This window comes from Rhizophagus irregularis, chromosome 19 (genome assembly GCF_026210795.1).
Source record: "Rhizophagus irregularis chromosome 19, complete sequence".
NCBI lineage: Eukaryota > Fungi > Glomeromycota > Glomeromycetes > Glomerales > Glomeraceae > Rhizophagus > Rhizophagus irregularis.
In genome coordinates this window covers 925,369-947,363 of record NC_089447.1, presented here as the reverse complement: position 1 = coordinate 947,363, position 21,995 = coordinate 925,369, and the positions used below count along the sequence as shown (strand labels likewise).

General features: G+C 27.4%; 5 protein-coding genes across 6 annotated transcripts; 2 read left to right on the top strand and 3 right to left on the bottom strand.

Moving 5' to 3' along the window:
- Nucleotides 1–3,142: 3,142 nt before the first annotated feature.
- OCT59_010714 (uncharacterized protein) lies at nucleotides 3,143–4,588 on the top strand (the record flags this gene model as incomplete). 2 transcript variants are annotated; one of them, XM_025309785.1, is made up of 6 exons in its annotated part: nucleotides 3,143–3,360; nucleotides 3,423–3,643; nucleotides 3,709–3,818; nucleotides 3,901–4,086; nucleotides 4,157–4,228; nucleotides 4,301–4,588. In XM_025309785.1, the coding sequence occupies 6 exons, from the start codon at nucleotides 3,143–3,145 to the stop codon at nucleotides 4,586–4,588; spliced, it is 1,095 nt and encodes a 364-aa protein (XP_025189507.1). The 2 variants fall into 2 exon arrangements, with proteins under 2 accessions (XP_025189507.1, XP_066000744.1); XM_066136074.1 differs by having other exon boundaries at nucleotides 3,351–3,360; nucleotides 3,440–3,643.
- An 865-nt stretch (nucleotides 4,589–5,453) lies between these two features.
- OCT59_010713 (uncharacterized protein) lies at nucleotides 5,454–9,367 on the bottom strand (the record flags this gene model as incomplete). The annotated part of the gene is made up of 19 exons (XM_025312570.2): nucleotides 9,259–9,367; nucleotides 9,101–9,187; nucleotides 8,927–9,028; nucleotides 8,698–8,841; nucleotides 8,498–8,618; nucleotides 8,321–8,407; nucleotides 8,165–8,248; nucleotides 7,877–8,098; nucleotides 7,708–7,800; nucleotides 7,407–7,592; nucleotides 7,205–7,344; nucleotides 7,048–7,138; nucleotides 6,849–6,953; nucleotides 6,681–6,789; nucleotides 6,528–6,604; nucleotides 6,151–6,451; nucleotides 6,001–6,075; nucleotides 5,667–5,926; nucleotides 5,454–5,594 (listed from the first exon to the last, which is right to left on the bottom strand). Exons 1-19 carry the CDS (start codon nucleotides 9,342–9,344, stop codon nucleotides 5,454–5,456), a joined length of 2,511 nt encoding a protein of 836 aa, XP_025189508.1. The 5' UTR covers nucleotides 9,345–9,367.
- Nucleotides 9,368–9,511: 144 nt separating this feature from the next.
- OCT59_010712 (uncharacterized protein) lies at nucleotides 9,512–11,051 on the top strand (the record flags this gene model as incomplete). The annotated part of the gene is made up of 5 exons (XM_025329890.2): nucleotides 9,512–9,519; nucleotides 9,604–9,762; nucleotides 9,859–9,988; nucleotides 10,164–10,260; nucleotides 10,336–11,051. Exons 1-5 carry the CDS (start codon nucleotides 9,515–9,517, stop codon nucleotides 11,049–11,051), a joined length of 1,107 nt encoding a protein of 368 aa, XP_025189509.2. The 5' UTR covers nucleotides 9,512–9,514.
- A 266-nt stretch (nucleotides 11,052–11,317) lies between these two features.
- Nucleotides 11,318–12,144, bottom strand: OCT59_010711 (uncharacterized protein). Its single transcript, XM_025312572.2, has one exon. The coding sequence runs from the start codon at nucleotides 12,054–12,056 to the stop codon at nucleotides 11,814–11,816; it is 243 nt and encodes an 80-aa protein (XP_025189511.2). The 5' UTR covers nucleotides 12,057–12,144; the 3' UTR covers nucleotides 11,318–11,813.
- An 8,112-nt stretch (nucleotides 12,145–20,256) lies between these two features.
- OCT59_010710 (uncharacterized protein) lies at nucleotides 20,257–21,579 on the bottom strand (the record flags this gene model as incomplete). The annotated part of the gene is made up of 2 exons (XM_066136073.1): nucleotides 20,257–20,766; nucleotides 20,833–21,579. The coding sequence occupies 2 exons, from the start codon at nucleotides 21,577–21,579 to the stop codon at nucleotides 20,257–20,259; spliced, it is 1,257 nt and encodes a 418-aa protein (XP_066000743.1).
- Between the last annotated feature and the right edge of the window lie 416 nt (nucleotides 21,580–21,995).

The window sequence follows — 21,995 nt, the reverse complement described above, 5'->3', positions numbered from 1 at the left end:
TATGTGAAGGCTAAACCTTCTTTACCTTCTTTATAATGCGCAGTCTTTTAACATAATACTCTTTATGTGATAGGGGTCTATTATTGCAATTGTCAATAATGGACTGCGACCAATTACGCATAATGACTACGCAACTTGAAGTGTGGCGCACATGTGACGAATAATGAGTGACGAATATGTTTTTACCTACTCGAAAAAACTAAGTCCCTCAGATACTTATAGAAAATGGAAACGCGGTGGGGAGTGACGGTTGTGACAAAAAATGTCACGTGATTTTTCGTGACATTTTTTTCAGGTTACGCTGGGAATAATTATCTTATTAAATGAGTAAATGAATGACTAATTTAAAAAATTTAAATTTATTAAAGCTAAAAATAGTTCGCTTTCAAAGTAACAATGACATTTTAACGTACTAATCTTGATTAAATTAGTGTAATTATAGTAGTTATCCGACTCATTGACTATAAAAGCATGTGTGCCAGGTTCGTGGCGTAGAAAATTTTTAAAAAACACCATTAAGGATTTTTTCTTCTACATAAAGATTTTAAACTTGTATTGTAGATGTAATTTCACCTGCTCTGCAAGTTTAATTAGGATTCGGAAGAAGGTTATGAATGCCGATTTTGACTTTACATATAAATGATAGATTCTATCGTCTTTGTCGATCGTTTCCAAAAATGGATTTCATGAAAGAAAAATTTTTGTTAAATAAAGAAATAAAGTCAATAATGATATTTAAAATCGCCTTTGTCGCTCTAAGTAAACTTGAAGAGCAGCCAAAATTATTCTCTTTATGATTTTTGTTGCGCCACAATCTGCTGGCTAACAAAAATACCCACCCTTTAAAATAGATTTTTCTCCGTATTACTCACCATATTTAATCGTAATGTCACTAGATCTAGTATAACATCTCAATCTCTATAAAAAAAAAATCTTTCAAAAAAAAAATTCTTTTCCTTTTAAAAAATCTTTTTTCTTTTCCAAAAAAAAAATCTTATTTCAAAAAAAAAATATTTTCCAAAAAAGACAAAAAAAAAAAAAAAGAAAATCTTTTTCTTTTTCCCAAAAAAAAAATCCAAAAAAAAAATCTTTTTCTTTTTCCCAAAAAAAAAATCTTTTCCAAAATAGAAAATCTTTTCCAAATTGTGCAACATGTCAACTTATTCGTCTGCTGAAGATTCTGACGTATCCGGATATTCGTTACAGTATGCCTCTGTTACCAAAATTTTTGCTTAAGATAGAATTAATTAAAGATTATTGTTAGGGTTACCCATGAGAATAATTGAAGATCAAATAAGTCACATGATGTAGTACGCAGAAATCCTATGATTATGGCTGAGTTTATTACAATATGAAACATTTCTTATAATATATTTTAGTTTTATTAGTTATTTACATTAATTAACCATTTTTAGTATTATTAGTACAGTCAACTCCCTCTATAGTCACTCCCGTTATAGTCACATTCTACTATATAGTCACACCAGTTGAATGTTCAAAACACTTTATTATTAAAAACTATCCTATATAGTCACAATCTATCTATAGTCACTATCACACCTATCCTCAAAAATCTTATATTAAAAAGAACCATTTATAATTACAGTTATATAAAGAATATATTAAATAACTTGGCATCTAATAATCGTACAAAGATGTATCATAGCTTGTTAGAATCGTCTCACTGAGATGAATCGAATGGTGGTAGTTTTATCCTTTTGCGATCACTGGCTGATGAGTTATTCAACAAAATGTTAAGCATCGGCATTATTATATTTCTTGATTTACGTTTACTGCGCCATTTAACATTTTGCTAAATTTCTCGGTACCTAGTGATTGTAAAAAGACGATTAATAGCTCGTTGGAATCGCCTCATCAAGGCGAATCGAATGGTGGTAAACTCATCTCTCTGTGATCAATATTGACGGAGTTACTACTTAAAAACCATTTAATATTTTTTAATTTCGGAAATTGATCTAGTGATTGGATTTCAATGTATTTTATACCATTAGATTCGCCGCATTAAGACGAATCGAATGGTATTAAGATTGTCTCTCTAGGATCAATATTGGCAGAGTTATTACACAAAAACCATTAATATTTTTTTAATTTCGGAAATTAATCTAGTGATTGGATTTCTATGTATTTTATACCATTAGAACCGTCTCATCAAGACAAATCAAATGGCGGTAAGATCATCTCTCTACGATTAATATTGGTGAGTTATGATACAATAAAGTTTTGAGTATAATTTTGGCTAAAATTATGTTAATTTTTGGCCGGAATTATGATATACTAATATAAGAAATTTTTTATATAGTCACATCTCTTTATAATCACCAAATATGGACTGTCCCAAATGTGTGACTATAAAGAGAGTTGACTGTACTTTTGACTCGTAAGTATTCAATTATAAGTATCAGTTTAATTATTATAATCTTAGAAAATTGCTTTATTAGTTTAGCTAAAGAAGTTTCTTGAACTTTACATAGTTGATGAATCATATAGACACATAGAACTTATACGAAATGGTAATGGAAAGGTTTTTGCAGATAATTGCAATGGAAAAAGGACAATTGATTAATTAATCATATTAGTATAATAGGATAATATTGATAAGTTCAAACTGTCATGTGTGAAAGTGTAAAACATATATAGAGCAATATTTTCTTTTGAATAAAGATTGTTAACACCTGGGTAAATCTAACAGTGAGTTTAGATTGTGTTATCCAAAGTATTGTGTTTTTCTGTGATTTGTTTGTTAGTTTTTTTTGTAGTAAACTTTTTGTGTGTTTTATTTGTTTTACCCTTGTGTTTGTCATTATTTGTTTGATAGATTCCTATCTTTAAGAAACGTTTACCATCATTATTAATTTTCTATTGAGAATTATTAGCGATACTCTTATATTTTATTGCCATATTATCAAAACACTTATCATTTTATTATTTGGCCTTTTTGTCACAATTGTTTAAATTGACATCTCTGACGTTAGTTATCACTCCAAACTAAATCGGTGATAACACCTCCAATAAACCCAATAAACCAAAACGTACTTATTTGTCCGCTGAAGATTCTGACATATCCAGATATTCGTTACCGTATGCCTCAAAACATCGGTCACAGCGTATCGCCAGTCAAAATATGGATCTTACAGCAGCTACTAGCCAGCTTAAACTCAGTTCCAGTCTAAGCCAAAGCTCTAGTTATGACCTGGCATCTGTGAACATGGATACAAATAGTGTCGCAGGATCAATTAGTGACACAGATACAGATATAAATGAGGCTAACGAGCAAGAAAGGGATTGGTGGTTGAGAAAAGATTCTTTAGGTTTAAGTTTTCTAGATATTAATGAAAGAAGGTAAAACGCCATCATTCACTCATTATATTTATCTCATGCTAAAGTTTGATTTACCTCGTTAGACTACCTCTAATTATAGCAAGAGACACATCATTTAATCAGTTCGCAAAACGAGTTAATAATGATAGGAGGTTCTTTGACTATCAACACGGCACTGTAACTATTATTGAGTTACCTTCCGGTGATCACGAATCTGCAAACAGCAAACTTGGTTATCTGTTTAACAAAGGTGTCGATAATAATACAACACCACAAGATGGTGTAGAAGCATGGGGATCAAAAAGTAAGTCTCAATAAGAATTTAGCCTGCGTATTTTGCTGTGCTGAAACTAATTTTATTTCATCCAGGTTTATACACTAATCTTGTAACAAGAAGATTTGATGAGCCGGACAAATGTTATATACCCAGACGTCTACTAAATCCACAAATCGCAGCACAACATCCTTGTGATCAAGGAGTTTGTATAATTTATTAATATAACTATTTGATTTGTTAGATATGAAAAATATGAATTTCATATATATTTTTTTTTTTTTTAGGGAAATCCATGGCCAACAATAGTTTTCGAAGTCGCATGCTCAGAAACACTTCAGCACGTAAAGAATAAAATAAATGATGTTTGGCTAGCACCAAATCGGTGTGAAGACGTTATTGTTATCAAATTAGGTAGATGGATGAGAAGACGTCATAATACGACGACTAGACGTCCTTTGCGTCATATGCGGGTTAGTATAATTTTGTGATTTTTTTCTTCACATTTCATCTGCTTAATCTGTTCTTTTGTATTCTTGACAGTGCCTAAAATTTTGTCGGACTGCAACTCTTCAGCAGAACCCAAATGCTACATCATTTGATGCAATTGAAGAGGTAGGATTGGTGTGTTTTTACATTGTTATTATTTTTTTTGCTTGTTTAGCTCACGTTATTTGTCACTTTCAGATTGAGTTCGGATCTGTATTTTCCAATGGCATGGAGAGTTTCTTTTGCGATGGTCCTCATATGAAATGGCTTACAATCGATTGTAGTTGTATATATGCTGGTTGTCAACAACCTATTCCTTCGTTTCATGCTGTTGTCTCTTCACAACCTCTCCCTCAACCTCAAGGACCTCCTCAACCCCAAGGACCTCCTCAACCTCAAGTTCCCTATCCTCTTCAAGGACCGGGAATTGCTATTGACTTGTACGATTTACAACAATCGATTTTTTTAGCTATGGGTCCAAATTGAAAGTGCAAAAATAATTCAAAATACAAAACCGGGAATTGCTATTGGCTTGTACAATCGATTTTTCTAGCTATGGGTCCAAATTGAAAGTGCAAAAATAATTCAAAATACAAAATTCAAATTTATATATAAATAATTCTTAAATAATTCTTAAATAATACCGGTTAATATTTCTTCACCCTGTATTTGCTTAGCAATTTCAATATAAAATAAATAAAAACACACACGTTAAGTATATTTGCTTAGAAAAATAAAAACTTGTAAAACAAACAGCTGTTTATTCAATCGTATAATTTTTGCATACAAACTTTTTTTTTGTGCAAAACTATATCTAATAAAATGTTCCATTATAACCATAAACATATTATCGATAGACTTCCAGATAGCCTGGTTAAAAGGGTGTATCAAAGTCTTTTGAATCACTCTAAAAATCCTGTCCTATTAGAATCTATTTCTGAGAAATCTGAACGAATTGAATTCTATTTGAGGCATACATTAAAGGTTTATGCGAACTTGTTAAATAAGAAACGATGCAAGAAATCTATGTATTATGTTGAATTAAAATTACAAATAAACTTATTAAACTTTAAATAAAGCTATCAAAGTAAATAATATAGTATAAGATATAAATGAATTAAATAAAGAACATAAAACTCAGTTTAATTACAATAAACCTTTGCCAATTCTACCATATTACCTTTTCTTATTAAATCAATATTGTAATATTTTTTATAATATTACTATAATAATAATGTCAATTTAATTCTTATAGTTACATTTACAAATTTGAAAACAGATGTCTCTAGTATATTTAAATAAATAATCAATAATTAATATGAATATTATATATTCTATATACTGTATACTTCTACTTTCTCCAATATTGGGCCCACTTATGTATAGTTTCAATAACCTGCGGAAATAATGCACTAACTGAATCATTAATTAAATTTTGGAAATATTTAATGGCTTCTTCTTCCGTCAGATCCAATCTAAATTTCTCTTGGACCTAAAAGTAATACGGTTAAAATAATTAAACAAAACAAATGTAACAAATATACAAAATATTCTTTTGTATTACCTTCCAGACAGCCTTATCAGGTTCAATTTTAATGTCGGGTATATTCGCATAAACCATTAAAGCAAATAAATTAAGAATCAAATTTGCACTTTTCCTGAGGATGTTAAAAGCAATATAACAATAACTTTTGAATCGTTGATAATGAATGGAATTTGCTCCACCCATTGCTTCAACCATTTCTTTACAAAGTTTCATTGGTGGAGGGAAAGGTTTTGGATCTCTTCCTAAAATAAATCCAAAATCAACATGGAATAAATTTCCTGTATTCACGGTATAAAAAAAAATGTGAGTAATTATTGTTACATAATATTGGTAAGAACTTTAATTTAGTTACCTTCAGGTGAAAGTAGTAAATTGTCCAAATGCCGATCACCCACTCCCAACAAATATGTAATGACACAGTATCCGGCTATAATTAAAGAAATTAACAATTTTAAGAAAGAAGAAATATATAAAATGAATTTATTAATTATCTATACACTACCACAACTCTTAACATAAGTATCCATCACTGCGGGACTAACTCCATAAGTTCCTACAGCTTTTTCTTCTGGGTGATGTGCTTTTAAAAACATCAAAAGACTACCATTATATTCGCTCAATACGTTTGCTAATGAGGATGATGGGATGAATTGCATTAAGCCGTGATCTGCGCCCGTAGCGAGGACTTTATATGGTGTCAATTTTAAATCTAAATTCTCTACTCGCAACAACTTATCCATAAGTGTAATGATTTGAATGACAAGTTGGTCCTGACGAAGGTCATCTCCAGTTTTGAACATTACCTAAATATCAATATACGATATACTGATAAGTACAAGATAAAAATGAGTTAATTTAAATTAAGGTTATATTACTTACAGGATACTCGCCACCATCGGCCAAAGAGAAAGTTAACCGTAATGGGAACAAGTTACTCTTGAAAACACTTGTTTTTTCTAATAAATTATGTTTATATTAAAAAAAAACCCAACTTAATTAAAAAATTGTCATGAATTGATACGATTTCTTTACCAGGAATAATTCCAGTTACTTCAATACGTGCATCAAGGGGTAATGGTAAAGGAGGAAATTGTAGGAGTCCATTTTTAGGATCTGATATTATAGCTCTCAATCTTTCAATCTGGAAAAAACGATAAATTTAATTACTTCATTATGAGAAATTATAGTTTATTAAGTTACCTTTTTCGGTCTTGTGTCTTTCATATTACGAATTTCTTTGGAAAGAGAAGATAAATTTTGAACTAATTCTCCTTGTCTACGAAGAATTTCTCTTCGTTGATCGATCTAAAAAAAAATTTTTAAAATTTAAAATTAAAATTATTAAAATTGAAAATAAAGGCATTTAAATATTAATAATCTAATCTTATACATCTTATACCTTCGTCATCTCTGTCATGAACCGATAATCAACTTTACCATACATTTTGCTAACAGTTTTATTTCCATCCTCGCATTCAACCATAAGATACCTAATGTTTGAAGCGTAATTAGTTTATAAGACATAACGCATATAATAAATTAATATTATGACAAACCAATGAAAATTATTTCCAAGTATCGGGTTCTTAATAGCTCTTTCAATCAAAAATTCTGCCAAACTTGATGAACTGGACTTATCACTTATATTTTCGAATTTCAAAGCTTGTACAAGTTGCAAAAGATACAATAATAGTTCCTAGAATGAAGTTACTATAAATTAGCAAAATTTAAACAAGAATAAAAACCATATTAACGTACATCATCATCAGCCTTCTTCAATTGACTAACAGCATATCCACGAACTGATCTGTCCTTAAAATTAGCTCCTAACAATTCAAGAGCATCATCCAAATCAATATCAACCCATTTAGGCAGCAACTCAACAGCCTGCTTAGCTTCTGTTGAATCTGACCATGCAACACATTTCAAAAACTTTGTAAGTGCCTAATTATAAATCATTAATGAAAACATAAATCATTAATATTTTTTTTTAAAAAAAAGCATAAAATTGTAAAAAAATATATAAATATATATATATCAATAGTTAATTTTAATTTACCTTCTTATCACGCGTAAGATAAAATCTGAAATTCCAGAGTAAATCTTTTTCTTTTTCTGTCAAAGGTTTTGTAGGAGGATATTTCAAAATTCCCTTTTTATAAATAAATTTTAAAATTGTCAAATTATTTATTAGACTAAAATTATAAAATAATTTACTTTTTACTCACATTGAGTTCATCACGTGTTTTAGCATCCGGTTTTAAATCTCGGTCGAGTGGTCCGTTTCGATGACTTCTCACCAAACGCCTATGTTTTCCTTCAACCGGGTTTTCTCTATTAATTTCTGGATCTACAATTAAAACCATATTTGACTCAGATGACGAAGTCAATAATGCAGGCTGTGTTTGTCCATTTACCGGAGGAGTTGGAGCTACAGGTAAAGGGTATTCCTATAAAAGATTTTGGTTTTTTTTTAATAAAAAATTTCTATATAAGTTGCAGATAGTATTACATACCGGCTCGCTAAATACTATTGGAAAATCATCGAATTTGGGTAAATCTATATATAAATATAGTTTCTTTGACTTTGAAGATTCTTCCTAGTTAAATCGGAAAATGCATATTAACACACAATATAATAACCACAAACATAACATTTCTAAAGTTTTTACTTTGTGAATTTTCTCAATTTGCCGAAATGCAAGATTATCCAACCAATCAAGTCTAGTTATATCATTTCTATCATATCTTTTAACAAGCTATAAACAGTTAAAAATATATAAATAAAAAATAACAAAATTAATAAATGCAAATTCAAATTCCTAATAAATTAAGATATTCTTGCTTACTTTCTCTAACCGATCCATTTCATCTACTTCACCGATCTTACTTGGTGTAGTCGTATGATCACGACCATCAGCTTCAACATCAGGCCACAGATATAATTTGTGCTTCCCTTTTCTTAGTTTACTATGTATAGAGCAACCAACTTAGGACCAGTATTTTAATTCATAATTTAATTAATTAATGAAGAAAATTATTATTTTACTTATGCTTTCCGAAAAGTCGAAATGTAGTTCCACCTACAGGAACAGCTTTACGTGGTCCATAAATGTCCCATACTGTGAATACAAGCTGAGCAGTAATGGGTAAATCACAAAATTTTATAGGAATTGTAAGCCATTCATTCCAACTGCCTTTCCCACAAAATTATTAAAAATGTTAATATTATTAGGAATAACAAAAACTAAGCAGATGACTTTGAGTTAAATACCAACAGCCAATGATTCTTGAATGATTTATATGAAGTTCGAATTGGTATGGTCAATGGTTTATTGTCTGCATATAATTGGCAAGTTACATATAAATCAGAAAAATCACTAAAAGAATAAAATAAAGGATTAAATCAATATCTTATTTACTTTGAGAATTAAACAAATTGTAAAGCATACTTAGTCTGCACGCCAGTAAACTTCAAAGTAGGATCATCAAGTAATGTTGTAAATGGTTTCTTTTCTCTGATTCCTTCAAGGACTGAACTGAAATTGTAATATTCGAAAATGAGCCAATTTAACTCGCATATAAGCAAAGTTATAATTGCATTACTTACATTCGGACAGTTAAAGGAGTATTTAAATCTTTAGTTAAACAGAATGAGTACGAAAAATCTTTAGGCTGAGTCGATTCGTAATCCATCCTTTCAGTTGTGTTAAATATTCAAGAGAAAGAGGATAAGAAATAATGATTTATGATTTACCGAAATCATTTTTGCCTCAAATTTTGATTGGATAAGCCTAATCGAATGGCGCAGCATAACTGTAGTGAGGTATTATTTTGGGCTTGATTCATATTTGCATATCTTAACTATGAAGTAAGTTCGCGACTGAAATAAATTTAAATTGATCCTTATTTTTCTTTCATAAATTGTTTAATTCTTCACATTTCCATTTTATAGTGTAACTAAGGAAATTCATCGAATAAATGCCGGAGAAATAGACCGAAACATTTCTACTTCGGCTTCCTGGCATGCACAGTATAAAGACTCACCTTATATTTTTATCGGAAATATACCTTATGATTTGACAGAGGGAGATATAATTACTATTTTTTCTCAGTAAGCCAAAGCTTTTAAATATCTAGTTAGTTTATTATATCAATAATATTTTGAACTTAATAATTTTTGATAAACCTTTTAATGGTTCCTTTATAGATTTGGAGAAGTTCTCGATCTTCAATTAGTTCGAAATAAACAAACTGGCGAATCTAAAGGTTTTGCTTTTTTAAGGTATGAAGATCAAAGAAGTACAATTTTAGCTGTTGATAATTTAAATAATTTTACGGTAAGTTTGTATATTTAAATTAATTGCATTATCAAGCTTTTATATAAATGGTCTCTGACTATTCTTTTCGAGCAGGTCCTTTCCAATTGCCCATTTTACATAAATACCATGAAGTTTTAATAAATAGTAATATATGAGGGTAACATTAATAATTTTTTTTTTTTAATTATCATAGCTTCTTGGTCGTACCTTACGAGTTGATCATGCAAGTGCTGAGACGAAAGATGGAGAAAAGAGGACTGGAATGAATGCTGCTCCACCTTTGCTTAGAGGTGGCTGATGTTTTTATTTTTTTTATACTTTATCTTTTAAAAAATTCGTTTATTTAACCTTGATGTTTTTTCCAGGTGATGATGAATCTATATCTGGGTCAGATACCGAAGATTCAGAAAATTTCGAGGACAAAGTTGATCCAGATGATCCAATGAGAGAGTATATTATCAAGAAATTAAAGAAAGAAAAAAAGAAGGCTAAAAAAAAGGCTAAAAAAGAAAAGAAAAAAAAAAGAAATAAAGATGAAGAAATAGGTGAAGAAAGAGAGGTTACAAAGAAAAGATCACGATCACGAAGTAATGAGCGAGATCTTGAACAGAATAAGCGTTCTGAAAGTTATATTCGGAATAAGTCACGTTCACGTTCTAGGTCAAGTGGGCATGATGTTCGGAGACATGAATATGACCGTGATGAGCGTGCTAAAGATGTAACACGGGATAGGTCGCGTTCAAGATCTAAAAGTCGGTATGACCGTGGACATGATCTAGAACGAAATCATGATAAAGAAAAAGTAGATAATAAAGATTTTAGAGGAAGAGATTCACAATCAGATGTTGGAAGATCAAGAAGAGTTACAAGAAGGTCACGTTCTAGATCAAAGGAAAGATATTATTCCGGGAGAGGTCATAGACAAAGATATGGTAGGTCACCCCCTCCTTCGCATAATCATGATCGTTATGATCGTCATGGTCGTCATGGTCGTTATGATCGTCATGATAATGGTAGAAATAATCGACGGAGTAGAAGTAGAAGTGTTGATAGAGATAGGAGAAGAAGTGAAAGATATTAGTGAGAAAAAAAGATTTTAATGATTATTTTTTTTTAATGAGATGAGAAGATTATCCAACGAAATTTAGAAATGGATTTTTAATACTTGCTTTTGATAACAAAGAATTTATTCGAATTATAGTGTATTACTAATTTCAATCCACTTAGCGAAATTACAATGAATTTGTAATATAACGTATAACAAATTTCCATGCCATGAACATTTAAAATTTTAAATAAACAAATAAACAAATATATAAGAATTGTAAGCATAATTTACCATCCGATTCTGATAAGTCGAGATTTTATTTTTAAACAAAGGTTATAATATTAGCATACCCGAACCGATAAAAACACAGGGTGTGTTATATTACAAATATTATGTTAAAAATAGATAGAAGGATGTGACACATTGTGACAAATTAAGTTAAGGTTAAATTTCCATAATTTATTTTCTTTAAAATTTAATTACATGTTGTATTTTGCTTTATATGGTGGTAATAGTTATAAATAATGAGATAATAATACAAATAAAGATAGTAATGATACCATAAAAATATATTTAAATTACAATAAAAGGAAAAAAAAAATCTATTTTATATATTTTTGGATAGTTGTATCGTACAAAAAGTATAAAATTACAAATGTGATAATGCGTGTTGTAAAGAGTGAAAATATGTATGATATGTATATATGAATTAAATTGGTTGAAAAATGCAAATCTATTATCTAATTATTTATAAAACTTCAAAAGTTTCATTTTTTAATAAATTTTCTGGTTTCTTTATTTAGAATTTTCGGTTTGATTATTTTTTCCTTTCTTTTCGGATTCTTTTCTTCTTTCTTGTTGAAGTTGATTAATAGCATCTTGAATATCTTGTTCAGAAATAACACCACTGAAATAAGTAGAAAAAGAATCGGGGACATAAAAATCCTTATTGAAAAAATCGTTTTTTGAATCTTCGGTAGAAGCGTTTAATGTTTTAAGAGTGTCATAGATGAGAGTTTTGGTATCAGCTGAAGACATTTTTAAAAAGATAAATTTAGAGATGAAGAATTTGTTTGTTTGTAGAGTTGAGAATAATATGAATTTTACTTGATATTGTTGAATTGTTGAATGGAAAAAAGCGTAAAAAGCGGGGCTATTTGTATCTGAAAATGAATTTTGCGTAACAAAAAAAAATTATTATTATATTCTTTATTCTTTAAATTATTTAACTCTTTATTCTTGAAGCTGTTCGACCAATTTGGGAATTATCACTTGTTCTTTGTTAAGTTCATTATTCAAAAAAAAAGAAATTAATAATAATAATTTTTTTTTTTGTTTTTTTTGGTTGCAAATCTATAAACCTTATTTAAAAAGGATTTTTTTGTTCAAAGAAACAAATGTGTAACAATTATTGAACGAGAAATAACAGAATAACAGCCTAAAGAAGACGCGAGTTATACCACGCTATTACACAATGCATGCTTCCTTATAGAGTAATAAATACAATTACATTATATTTTTTTCTTTTTTTTTCTTTATTACTTTTTATTACCTCCTCTCTCTCTCTCGATATTATTGATATTTAAATATATCTTTGTTTTAAATGTTAATGGATTTACTAATTCGTTTTCTAAACTCCTTGTTTGAATCTTCTTTTTAATTTTAAGCGTGCATTAATTTGCATTACTCGTATGTAACCTTTATTATAACGGCTAACGGTTAACGGTATCAATAGTAATAAATCATACAGATTTATTTATAATTTCCTTGTTTAGTTATTATTAATTTCACGTTCTTTGTATCCGAATAATTATCACGTGACTATCATTATTATCACGTGAATATTAATTATTATAAGGAAATCTTGATGCATTACGTCGTTATTTAGTATTATACTAAATTTTTTTATATTAAATTTTATTGTAAAATACTATGTTAATAAATAGCTTATTGAGTTTATTTATTTTATTTATATGAAACAATTGAAGCATAAAGTTATTGGATAGGGATGTTGAAATATCATCTGAATTGCTTTGCAGTTTAGTGATATTCTAAATAATATATAATTAGCATTTTTTTATATCCACATATATTATAGACGTAGTGATTGGTTAGATTCATATAATAGAATAAAAAAGATGGAGAATTTCAGCTGATCTAATGGCATAGTATTTTTAGAAAATGGAATATAGATGTAAAATCTGTGAAGAATGTAATCATCATTCTCATCTGTATTCAGTTCTTTTCTTGCTACTTCATATTATCTATTATCTAAACTACTAGTATTTTCTTTACTATCTAATCAGCATATCAGACATGTTTATTATTACATACCAATCACTTACCAATTATAATATATGTGACATCACATTTAACTTTGAAGCATTATTTCAAACCATAAATGTGTAAAAAAATCACATTAAATTATTTTATTTAATAGTTTAAAGTATTAACAGTTTAATATAAAAATTTTATGGCAAAATAAAATGTAATGCCAAAGTTAGGTTTAGGCTGAATTTTTCAATTAATTAATATATGCTGATTATTTCTTAATCAGAATTTGAAACTTTGGGCAAACTACAGAAATTTGGATAAAACTTGAAACTTTTATGAGTTATAGATTAATGTCTTTAAAATTAATGGTTAAAGCAATACAGCATAATTTTAAGTAATACAAGAGTTATAGCCAAATTAATATTTGCAATTATTAATATTGATTTAATTTAGTACAAAATTTTAAAATGCAATAATTTTGCCAATACAGATCTAATAGCAATGATTTATTATGGTGTAATGTTTCTCACAAATCAAATTAAATTGAATCAGTTTAAATTTGAATTTAATTTGGTCAAATCAAATCTAAAAATTTTAAATTTAAATTCAAATTATTCAAATCTGATTTAAAATTTGATTTGATTTGATTTGATTTAGATTCAATCTGATTTGAATTAAATAAAGTTTAATAAGTTTGAGATTCAAGTTAATTTAGTTTAATTCAATTTGAGATTTAATTCAATTTGACAATTTGATTACATTCGATTTGACAATTTGACAATTTAATAATTTGATAATTTAATTCAATTTGACAATTTGATGATTTAATAATTTAATTTGATTTGACAATTTGATTTGATTTGACGATTTAATTTAGATTCAAACAATTCAGATTTGATTCAGTTTGATTTGAGTTTGATCAAATCAAATAAATTTGATTCAAATTTGATTTAAAATCAAATTAAATTTTGTTTTTTGATTCAAATTCAAAAACTATCAAATTGAATCAAACCAAACCTAAATCAAATTTGAATTGATTCGATTTAACTGAATTATTTGCAAAATACTATTATAGTAATAATTATTTATATATAATAAAATCTGAAATTTAAAATTTTATTTATTTATATTGTATAATTTATTTTTAAAGTACAGTCACCTCTCTTTACAATGAACTTCGATATAGCGAATAACATGATATAATGGATTTTTAGTGTGATACCGATTTAAATATGAAAAAAACCCTTAATATAACGAAATTACTATTTATTTACTGTATAGTGTATAATGTAATATGAAGTAAAGTGAGTAAATTGCATATATAAAATACTACTCAATATAACAGATTTTTTTATAACAAATTTTTTTTTCAGTAAAATGAAGAATTTTTTAATATTTATTTATTAATTTTATTTATTTATTATATATTTATTTATTTAAAATATTTATTTATTTGTATATAATTTATTTATTAATTATATTATTATTACATAGTATTCTCTTTAATTAATAATAATTTTTACAATAATTTTGATTAGAATACAACCATAAATTCATGTCTTTATTTTGTTAATTTATTGCTCATTTCTATAAAAATTTAAAAGTGTTAGTAAATGTTCTAATAAAAAAAACACTCATACATACATGTTACCACATCTCTTTAAATACGTACTAAGCAAATAAATCTGTTTCGTTTAGTTGCAAGTTTTTTCTTTTGATATTATCCACCTACTGAAACTTCCAAAAAAAACAATAAAAACAGTTAGTAAATTTATAAAAAAACTAAAAAATGACTAAGATTTATATTTATACTTACAAATCTTCTTTTCATCTTTGAAAATCCACTCAAATCGAAGTCTATAAAATAAAAAAAGGATAGTTAGTAAACCGTTCCACTTTATTAAAAAAATAAAAAAAGATTAAGATTTAATCGTACTAATATTTATGAATCTTAGTTAATTCTTTCAGTTTCCATCAGAAGTCTGCTCAAAACCTATAAAAAGAAATAAATAAAAACGGTCCACTTTATTAAAAAAAGCAAAAAAAAAAAAAGACTAAGAAAGATTTGATTCATACTTATGATTCTTAACACTTTTTCCATCAAAATCTACCTGAAACCTAAAAAAAAAATAAAATAAGATCAAATAACGAACTGTTAATCACTAATAAAAAAAAAAAAAAACTAAGTTCATAATATTTGTGAATTTTAGCTCTTTTTCAATCAAAATCCATTCTAAACCTATAAAAAATAAAATAAATAAAAATAACGATTAGTAAACTGTTCTACTTTATTAAAAAAAATAACAAAAAAAAATTAAGTTCGTAATATCTATGAATAGTTTTTTTCTATTCTTAAAAGCTCACCGAAACTTATAAAAAAATAAATAAATAAAAATGGTTAGTAAAAAAAAATAAAACAAAAAAACTAAGTTCGTAATAACTACAAACTTTAGTTTTTTAAACCTAGAAGCCGTCTCTAAGAAAAAAAAAAGAAAAAAAGAATATTAATAAACATTCTTAAATGAAATTAATAAAAAAACTAAACCTCCACTTATTTTTCATTCCAGGCATCTATTTCAAAATTCAGAAAGTTCTTTACAATAAAATAAATAAAAAAAAACCTAATATTAGTAATAAAAAAATTGAATAATTGGTAAATCAGATTGACAAGTCATATGATCTGTATGACTGACATATCTATACCGAAGAATTCATTATACTATACTAAATAATTCGTTATAGTGTTAATGAAGTTATTTATAATGAAGATCTAATCAGCTAGAACGTAGGGTTCGTTATATCAAGGGGACTGTATTTTGCTAAAATATAATAATTACCACATAAGTGGCAAAATTTTTTTTGCTATATTATATAAAATTCTTATAGATTTTCATAAAATTTTTGTAAAATCCATAAAAATTACATGAAAACTAATTTGAAATTTTATGTTTTTATTATTGCTACTTATTAAAATTATCCAACTTTAACTTATAATATTAATTAAGTATAAAACTAATTAACCTACTAGTAAATTTTATATAATTATATGAATTATTCATTTCCATCATAATTGGAGTCCTTTCTGCTTACACGTGTCATCAGACTTTAAGATTTTTTGTCTGAGTTTCTTACACTGCCAATTATAAGCTGTTTGATGTCTTTTAGCTGCAGTTTCTTTCTTCTTCTTCTTGGTCTTCTTTTTGATTACCTAATCTACTTCAGTAAAAGTGTTCTTATGCATACCACAAACTGTATAATCACCATGTAAGCAATAACTTTCATTTGTGGTCATATCTTGTATTTTATTAGCAGTTTTAGTTTCATTCTTACACTTTAAGCAGTAAAATCATGTCATTTTAAGATTTGAAGTCTGAAACCTTTCCTTTAATTTGTTGTAATATGTCCGTAATACTTTTAATACAGTCAAAAAGTCAATGATGCATGGACCCTATAGTACGCTTATATTAAACTCTTCATGTATGAAAGATGGAAAATGTTCTAAAAGATATTCATGAAATTTTCAAGAATATACTACAGAAAATATGAATGGTTATCCTATATATAAATGTAGAAATGATGGTTAAACTAAAGAAGTTAAAGGAATTCAGTTGGATAATCGTTAGATAGTTCCATATAATTCTTATCTTATGGCTAAATATAACCATTATATTAATGTGGAAATTTGTTCATCAATTACAGCCATTAAATACTTTTTTAAGTATGTTTATAAAGGTCATGATCATGTTACTGTAGAGATTGGTGGAAGTGGTAATACAAATCAAATAAATAATAATGAAATAAGCTTATACCTTGATGGACATTACATTTCAGCATCAGAAGCCACTTGGAAAATATTTCATTATCGATTGCATAATGAAAAGCCAGATATTATACAACTATCTATTCATCTTTCAAGTCAACATAGAGTATTATTTCAAGATAATAAACATTTAGAAGATATATTAACCCATTCAGCAAAAGAAAAAACTATACATGCTGTCCAAATTATTTTGGGATGCCATAATTATAATTTGGGATGCCATAATTCATTCGGTTTATATATAATTTACTATGTAAAGTGCCAAAATAATTTGGGATGCCATAATTGAATTTGGGATTTTACTTATAATTACGGCAGTCCAAAATAATTTGGGTGGCATGTATAGAAAAAACTACTCTTATAGCATGGTTTCATGATAATACTAAATATTCATATGTAAGAAGATTAACATATGCAGAATTTTCATCTTAATGGGTCTATAATAAAAAAACTAAAGAATGGAAGTTATGGCAGCAAGGTAATTTAATAGATCGCATATATTTTATCCACCCTGAAGTAGAAGAAAAATATTACCTAAGAATGTTACTTAATGTAGTTCGTGGTTCAACATCTTTTGAAAATATTCGTACAGTAAATGGAATATTTTATCATACTTTTAAAGAAGCATGTATTGCATTAAATTTGTTGCAAGATTATGAAAAGTGGAATCAATGTTTGCAAGAGGCAAATCAAGTGTAAGGTGAAGCACAACTGTGTAAACTATTTGCAACTATTCTTTTATTTTGTGAACTGACAAAACCTGAAATACTTTGGGAAAAGCATATTTTTGCCCTTAGTGATGATATTTTATACCAAGTTCGTCATAATTTTAATAATATAACACTTGAACTTACAGATAATGATATACATAATAAGGTTTTATATCATTTATAAGTCATTTTAAGTAAAAATGTATGACTTTTTATTGAGTTTCCAAATATGCCTATTCTACCTACCACTTTTAATAATGAAAGTAATCGTTTAATTAGAGAAAAGCAGGAATATGATATTGAAGAACTTTTAAAACTTGCAAAAGATGATTTTTCAAGTTTAAATACAGAACAACAGACTATTTTGATGAAGGTATTAAGACAATAGAAATTAAAACTCTGGCTATTTTTTTTGTAGATCGTCCAAAAGGAACTGGAAAAACTTTTTTATATAGGTAAAAATTATTTTGTCTTATATTAGTTAATACATATATTATAGATTAATTTTAATTTTAATTATATATATATATATATATAGCAATTTACTTGCAAAAATTTGTTTAGAGAAGCATATTGCTCTTGCTATAGCATCTTCAGGTATCGCAAGATCTCGCTTACTTATAAGATAGGTTATCCTCAGGCTTAAGGTAAAAATCATATATAAAATTCTTTGCAGATTCTACTATAAAAGAAAATTTTATGTTACATTGTTATGATTTTTTTCCTTTTTAGCTAATTAATCAATAGAATTTAAGAAAAAAGTAAGGTAAAAACTATTAGTAAAGACTCAATTTTCTACAGTGACCTTTATTATAAATAAGCGGAATCCTAGTATCGCTATTCTTCTTTTACCAGGTAGTCGAATAGCACATTCCTGTTTTAAAATACCTTTTGAAATACATGAAGATTCTACTTGTACTGTAAAATATAGTTCTAATTTAGTTTTATTTTTGCAAGTTATACAGCTTATTATTTGGAATGAAGTATCAATGATTCATTGACATGCATTTGAAGCTGTAGATAGAATGTTAAGAGATATTATGAAAGCTGTAGATTTATCTTTAGAAAACCAACTATTTGGAGGTAAAGTAGTGGTATTTGGAGGTGATTTTTGCCAGATACTTCCAGTAGTAATAAAGGGAAGTCATGAAGATATTGTAGGATCTTACTTACAATGATCAGCATTATGAAAACATGTGAAATTAATGACATTAAAAACTAATATATGTCTTTTTCGTACTGTAAATGAACCAGATACTATTAAAGGTCAAATTCCTACTATTGATGTATTAGCAAATAATATTATTTAACTTCCAAATGATATTGTTTTACAATCACAGAAGATCAATGATCTTATTCAATTGATTTATCTAAATCTATCTATCATTAATTCAAATCCTAAATATTTGGTTAAATAAGCAATACTTGCACCAAAAAATGTGGATGTATATTTGGTTAATACAATCATTATGGATCAATTTCCTGGTGAAGCAGTTGAATATCTTAGTGCTGATACAATAAAAGAACAATCAAATTCAGAATATCAGTATTCCATTGAGTTTTTAAATTCCATAACAATTGGTGGACTTCCACCTCATAAATTAGTATTAAAAAAATGATCTCCAATACTATTACAAAATATTAGTCCATCAGAGAGCCTGTGTAATGGAACAAGGTTGGTTTGTTGTTCTTTTCAGAAGAATGTTATTAAGGCAGAAATTATTACTGGAAAACATGCTGAAAAACATGCTTTTCTTTTACGTATTACCTTGTCTCTTACAAATGCTACTTTACCTTTCACTTTTAAGCATTGTCAATTTTCAATACAACCAGCTTTTGTAATGACTATTAATAAGTCACAGGGTCAGACATTAAATTGGATTGGATTGTATCTTCCAACTCCTGTATTTGCTCATGGACAATTCTATGTTGCCTGTTCAAGGATAACAACAAAAAAAAATTTAAAAATCATTACCACTAAAGATAATAATAGAAATTTAATAAATTGTACTTATAATATTATATATTCAGAAGTTTTTCAATAATTAGAAATTATAGTAATATACTAAAAATTGTAGAAATAAATGTAAAATGTAAATTTATTTATATAGTTTATTATTTTTTATATATAGATTTATTTTACATTATAATTATTATTATATATAAAGTAAAAAATAGAATGTTGACGTAGTCAACAGGTACTACTAGTAGATATTGAAAAAATTAGCATTAGATTGTATTGAGAAGTGGAAAGAATCAGTTAAGTATTGAAATGTTTCCTCCCTCTGAACGTCCACTACTCAAATAGATTTTGTTAGTTTAGCACTGACAATTCATTTATAAGAGTAAAGATTTCGTTTAACTTTTTAAATGTAGCAATTTTGTTTTATTGATAAAAATGTTCCTAATCAAGCAACGTTACTGAATATCTGAATCATAGATTAGAATTAGTCTTAATCTGAAATGCACCTTCAGTTACCTTCTTCATAGCAACATGATTTCGTATTGGATTATCAGAATCAGCATTTTCTCCATTACTATCAGATTTAGCAATTATTTTAGTATGTTGTTCTATTTCACTCTCTATGATCTGATCAAGGTCACATAGAGCACATTTCGCAAATTCACTACTGTAAGTATCTGGAAGTTTCCATTTGTGATACAACTTCTTATGTCCTCCAGAAACTGTAATTTTATATCCTTTAGATCGTAAAAATTTGATGTATGATTCACATAAGTAACAACATTTCTTGGATACTGCTATAAATTCATTATGTTCCTTGCTTAATATGTCAGTATTAGTCAATATGTTCAACTCTACATGTAAATATATGTGATTAATTCTTCCACGATCTAATTGTCCACCTGTGCCACCATATATCTCGTTTAGTCTATCTCTTATTTTCTTATTTTTTAAACAATTTTTCTTAAAGTTTTTGAAACTCTTTTGAATAGGAATATACTTTTTGATAATATCAGTCCATGAAGATATGAGTTATTCAACAGGAACAGGATCCAATAAACGCAAGTCTATACAAGAAAATGGTATTTTATACTTATCTTTACATGCACAATTAACAATATCCATCACAGATGCAGCATAGGATCCCACTTTTTTGATGTGTCCTAGGAATCTTTGCGGATAATTTTTGTTTTTTTTATTGTATTTATAATACTCGCAACAAGCTGTGGTCATTAAATATTCGAATTTCGATATTTCTTTACCAGATGATTCGTTAATCTCATCTAGATTATTAACGTTAATCTCAGAAGATTCTAGGAATTCTAGAAAAGATTTAATATGTGGTTGGTGTTTATTATTCTTTATATCTTTCTTAAGTTTGTTCAATCTACGTCCTAACTTAACAGAACAGTACTCCAATACATTATAAAATAAAGCAAACACATCCTTTCTTTCAGCTGCTTGTTCGAAAGTTATGGGATCATCTTTAGATAAATTTTTCATGAGTACTTGAATTTCTTCGATATATTTAGTATCTTTATTAAGCCATTTATTATTCTTTGAAATGTAAATTCTACACTTGTTGGGTAAAATTTTCAAGTTAACCGCTACCACTTCATTGTTTCTTGCTAATATCGTTGCTAAGTTATGGGAAAATTGGTCACTCTCTGACAAGTTAATTTCTTCTTTACTTGCTTCATTGGTGACAAATTTTATGCTTCTAGCAACACACACTTTACTATAAAATTCTGTAAGTTCTGACATTGGGTTTGCCCTTTTTGCCTTTTTTGCCATTCTACCTGTTTATAAATGTTGAAAAATGTGATAAATGTGGAAAATATTTTGAACATCAGTTGCAGTATTTTGTTACAGAAAGAAAATTAGTATTTATCAACACCAAAGAATTTGATATTGTATTACATGATGTAATGATGATGCACTATTTTAATGTAATATAATGTGCCACAAAATTTTGTGGGTGTGGTTTAATGTAATAAATGAGTTGAACGAGTCAATATGAATAAAACTTTACCAAAAATGTCAAATGTATAAATTTATTTAATTAATTTTGAACTCGTTGATAAAATATTACAAAGACAATATTAAGTAGTATCAATAAAAAAATTCTAAATAGAAATATTAATAATGAGAATTCTTATTATAGTATTGTTTAAGAATAGAGAAGAAAAATTATATAATAACGCAAATAC